Here is a 4491-nt window from a genome sequence, read left to right as displayed (position 1 = left end):
GTTTGTGTACCATCAGTGGCTATAGAAGTTTGGTAACTAAGGTTGGTCTGATGACTCTGATCAGTGGCCGCCAATCCCTTCGCTATTTTATATTGTTGGCAACCATTTAGATATGCTATTAACACACTGGTACCTTGCTTCTTTGAATGGTATCCACAAAGTTGCCCACAATAATGGCATCTTGCTACCGAGTTCGCAATATCACCAGGAATTTTGGTGAAATGCTCCCATATCCACGACCTCTTTTTAGAAGGCCGTGGTGGTTGATCTTGCTCAATGGGCATCTCCTCCTCTTCATTGAACATATCCTCATCCTCTATATATACTGGGAGTGGGAGTCAACTACTCGCACAAGTTGTAGCTGCTCTAGATGTAGCTGCTCTAGACGTAGCTGCCCTAGATGTGGCTCTAGGGGTGGAAGTACCCACCGGTGTAGGAGTTGTAGCATTGGCATCCGCCACATCCCCTTGTGGACGATCATCTCCATTAGGTCTAGGATTCATATCACAATCAATGAAGCTGAAAAAATAAATTAGAAGCCACAAATTAGTTTTAAAATAAACTAGGCTAATTTAAAATTTTAAATCAACGCAAAAATAAACTAATTTAAGCCAGCATCTGAATAAGATCAACTTTGACAAGTAAAGAACATACAAGAAACTGAATAATTAAACAGTTAGAGTAGCTCATGCATCCACTCCACATGGTGCTTTCATTCTAGAATAGTAAATTTGAGGCTACATGATGGTGATATAAAAAAAATACTCGATATAGATGAAAGTATATATATGTATTCAAAACTAGATTAGTAACAAAATCAATTTGAAAATTGATACACATAAACATAATTAATACACATTTCCAACTTCTCAACATTAATCTAAATATCGCTCCAAGTAAAATGGACTTGTGATCCCATAAAATTCATCTAAATAAACAAATGCATAAAAAAATCATATATATTCTATCATGAATCCATTCCAACATTTGTTATTTACATTAATTACTGAAAGTTAAAAAAAAAAAAAGAATAGAGCAAAAATGAAGAGAGTTAGAATTGATATTTGGATGAAAGTCACAGCTTCCCTGAGAACAAGAGTTTTACAAATGTAAAGACATTTGAAATGGATTCCCTAATGGGTTTCTCAAATCAGGAACATGATTGTGCATGATAATAACTGTGAATAATTGCGAATCTTTGTTGGACATGTGACTTCATTTTCTTGTTCAAAAATTGGAGGTTTTGTGCATGCCTTACAAGCAATGAGGTTGATTGCATCCTATTCTTTTTCTAGTTTCAAGCTAGGGGCTTGCTTGTGTGATTCAAATTAAGAAGGTGAAGGTGATGGGTACAAACCTGACATATGAGGGTGTTGGAGGCATTAAGTGTGTGCATCCAAACAACAGATTCTGCATGTGGAAGCAATGTAACATTGATTCTAGGATTGAGTTGTACAAGGGAGTTATAATTTGCTAAGGTCACTGAAAACTCTAATTCCAATTATGTGAATCCAAATGCAGCATGTATATTATTAGTTCACAATCAGTTTATGGGATATATCTTGTGCTCATAAAACCTTAAATACATTGCATAGAAACTGTCTAATTTCATAGAAACATCTCTTACACATTTTATCAAACACATTGCATGCATACAACACAACTTACAAACACATTACACACTTTATCAAACACATTTTCTTACTACAAAATTTACAAAAAAAATTCTTTTCAATCACAACAAAATACCCAGAATTGGAATCGAGCTCGGAATCGGATTAAGCAATTTATGAATCGGATTAATTTTAGGGCTTAGAATTAGGTTCTCACCGTAGGCTAAAGCTCGGATTGAAGTCGCACACTACGGAGGAGCAAAGACTCACGGCGGCAACAAAGAGGAACCAAGGCGGCGAGGTGGAGGTTCAGCCTTTCAAACTTAAGACGTGAGACTTGAGAGTTGAGAGAGAAAGAGGAAGAAGGAAGAAGGGAGAAGGAAATGGAAGGGAAGGGGGGTCCTGCGTTTTGGACCCCCCGTATGATGAAGTGGAATGACGTCGTTTCATTTTTTTTTTTTTAAATCGGAATCGGAGTCGGAGTCGGAGTTACTTGGAGCTCCGACTCTGACTCCGACTCCGACTCCTTATTCGGAGCCATTCCGACCTCCGACTCCGTTTTCCGACCACTCCAACTCCAACGGAGTCGGAATCCGATCGGATGTCGGACGGAGTCGGAAATCTTGAAATTTTGCACACCCCTAGTTTCTCCTCCCCATTGACCGGTTACGGTCAGTTGCTCCTCCCATTTTTTTCTCATCGGTCAGCGTCAGTTTTGCCCAAAAATCTCTCCAAAGGCGTCGGTTTTCACTCCTAAAATGTGCGACTCTACTTTTATATTTTAATCAAAATTGAAAATAGGAAAAAGAAAGAGGAAAAAATATAGTCAGACTTTAATTTGTGTCCCGAACTTTGTGGGCATTCTGATAAAGCCTAAAATGTCAACTAATTTGTTTGATAAGGTCATTAAAAATGATGCTGATATCATTTAATTTAATGATAACGATATAAATCAATCAACAACCACATGAGCGTAGGAAATAAATTGCAATAATAATATAATTAAGAACCCTACCTAAGTCCTTGTACTTGCACTTTTTTATTTGACATCATCACCAAAATATAGTTCTCAGATTTTTCCCTATATAAATATAAATATATAGTTTTTATCTCCAAGCTTACACTACGATCCGAAGAATCACTTGACTGAAATTGCTCCGCAGGCACATGGCAGGCCCCACGTGCAGGATCTCTGACTTCCTCGTGTGGAATAATGGTGCAAAATTGAAATCATCATTACCTGTTTAATTAAAGATTAAGTAACATGACCAACCAAACCCAACCTTAAACAACTAGTACGTACTTGAATCATCACTTCGCCAAAGCTGCCGCTTTATATATGCAAAAAGCTTTCACCAACATGATCAGAAGTACTCACTCGATCGTTTCTGCAACATGATCTGGTTTTTTCTCTGCATTAATTTCCTTGTACAGACGAACCCACGGTGGAAGATTGTAAAGATTATTTATTTATGGTAGTTTTGAAGTGAGAGGGGGTCAAGGGTGAATTTACAACATTCAGGTGAGATGTCAGGAGTATTGGCCCATTCCATGTATCATATGCAGCACTATCCTAGCTGCCTGACAGCTGTTGGGGTGCAATGTTTCCGAATCATAACCTAATTAATTAATCAGTCTCCGATATTTGTATATATATAGATATATAATAGCTAGCAACCAAGCGCCCATGCCATTGATCTCTCTACCTTTCATATTTACTGTTTCCAGTTGTAGATAGAAGTGTGGACAACTTGTGGCAAAAACAGTAGCAAAAAGAAGGCTAGCTAGCTGAAAACATTTATGGCAGCAAAAGATCAGAGCAGCAGTAGCAGCAGCAACACAAGCTTCACAAACCACCACGCCTGTGAACCCTGCAGATCGTTTGGCCAAAAGTGCAGCCATATTGTGAAGAAGCAGCGCGCAAAGTTCTACATCCTCCGCCGCTGTATAGCAATGCTTGTATGTTGGCGAGAGCGTGGAGAGCATTAATGAGAGCTAGCTAAGCTGGGTAGCTGCTTGTTTATGTATTTGATTTAGAAATATCTATAGATCATTATATTCACTTAGGATCGATGTAATTATTAAAGAGTTCTTTATTTGGTATGTTATAAACTGTAGCCACTTTTTTTTTCTTAAAAAATTTATAAAAAACACTCTTAATTTGGACAGTTAGCTAAAATAATGTTCAGGAAATTATTTGCTTCTCAATGGCTTTTAGATCTGTCGAGAGTCGAGGTCTAGCTAGTTTTGTAGTTTTGTTTCCTGCAGGGCTTTTATCCTCTGATCTTATCAAAAAACAAAGAATATTTCTGCATATCAAGCTCTCAATATTGCGAGTTCTTGGCTTAAAAGTTTCCAAACTTCGTCATTGATTGTTTTAAGTACTGTTAGGCTTTTGAAAATGAGATTGTAATTATGCACAGATCTTTATATATGTAATGATCATCAGTGGTTGATATTGCAGCCTGCAGCTTGGTTTTCCCAACCAATTCTCAGATATTCCTAGCTAATCTGCAACCAAAAAACAAACATTAATTCTCTTTTCCCCTCCTCAATGATCTATTTTACAGAAGCCCTTCTGCATGCTTAGATTCAGAAAGGAAATGCATGCTAGCTGGTGTTCTTAATGCAAAAGAGAGCAGCTCAAACTAGTTTCTAAAACAGTGGAAAAGCTCGATCTTTAATTTTAATTCAAATTCTTCCCAGCTTCCATCTCTCATTTTCCATATATTTTAATTTCTTCCTGCTATTATTCCAATTAAATCTAGCAGCTTGGCACTAGGCATGAGCCATGTACGTACGTACAACCAAAATCATGTAATTATCACACTAATATATATTTACACATCCGAAATCATGTAATTTATATATTATTTGT

General features: G+C 37.2%; 1 protein-coding gene across 1 annotated transcript; it reads left to right on the top strand.

Annotated features, from left to right (window-relative positions):
* The first annotated feature begins 3304 nt into the window (after positions 1–3304).
* Positions 3305–3821, top strand: LOC121266770. The gene has a single exon (XM_041170582.1). It carries the CDS (start codon positions 3414–3416, stop codon positions 3600–3602), a length of 189 nt encoding a protein of 62 aa, XP_041026516.1. The 5' UTR covers positions 3305–3413; the 3' UTR covers positions 3603–3821.
* Positions 3822–4491: the final 670 nt, after the last annotated feature.

The sequence above is a fragment of the Juglans microcarpa x Juglans regia genome, chromosome 5S, assembly GCF_004785595.1.
Source record: "Juglans microcarpa x Juglans regia isolate MS1-56 chromosome 5S, Jm3101_v1.0, whole genome shotgun sequence".
Classification (NCBI taxonomy): domain Eukaryota; kingdom Viridiplantae; phylum Streptophyta; class Magnoliopsida; order Fagales; family Juglandaceae; genus Juglans; species Juglans microcarpa x Juglans regia.
Note: the sequence above shows the minus strand (reverse complement) of the source record. Positions and strands in the feature narration are given on the sequence as shown.

Coding starts and splice junctions, on each gene's coding strand:
- LOC121266770 (XM_041170582.1), top strand. CDS start 3,414: ATGGCAGCAAAAGATCAGAGCAGCAGTAGCAGCAGCAACACAAGCTTC.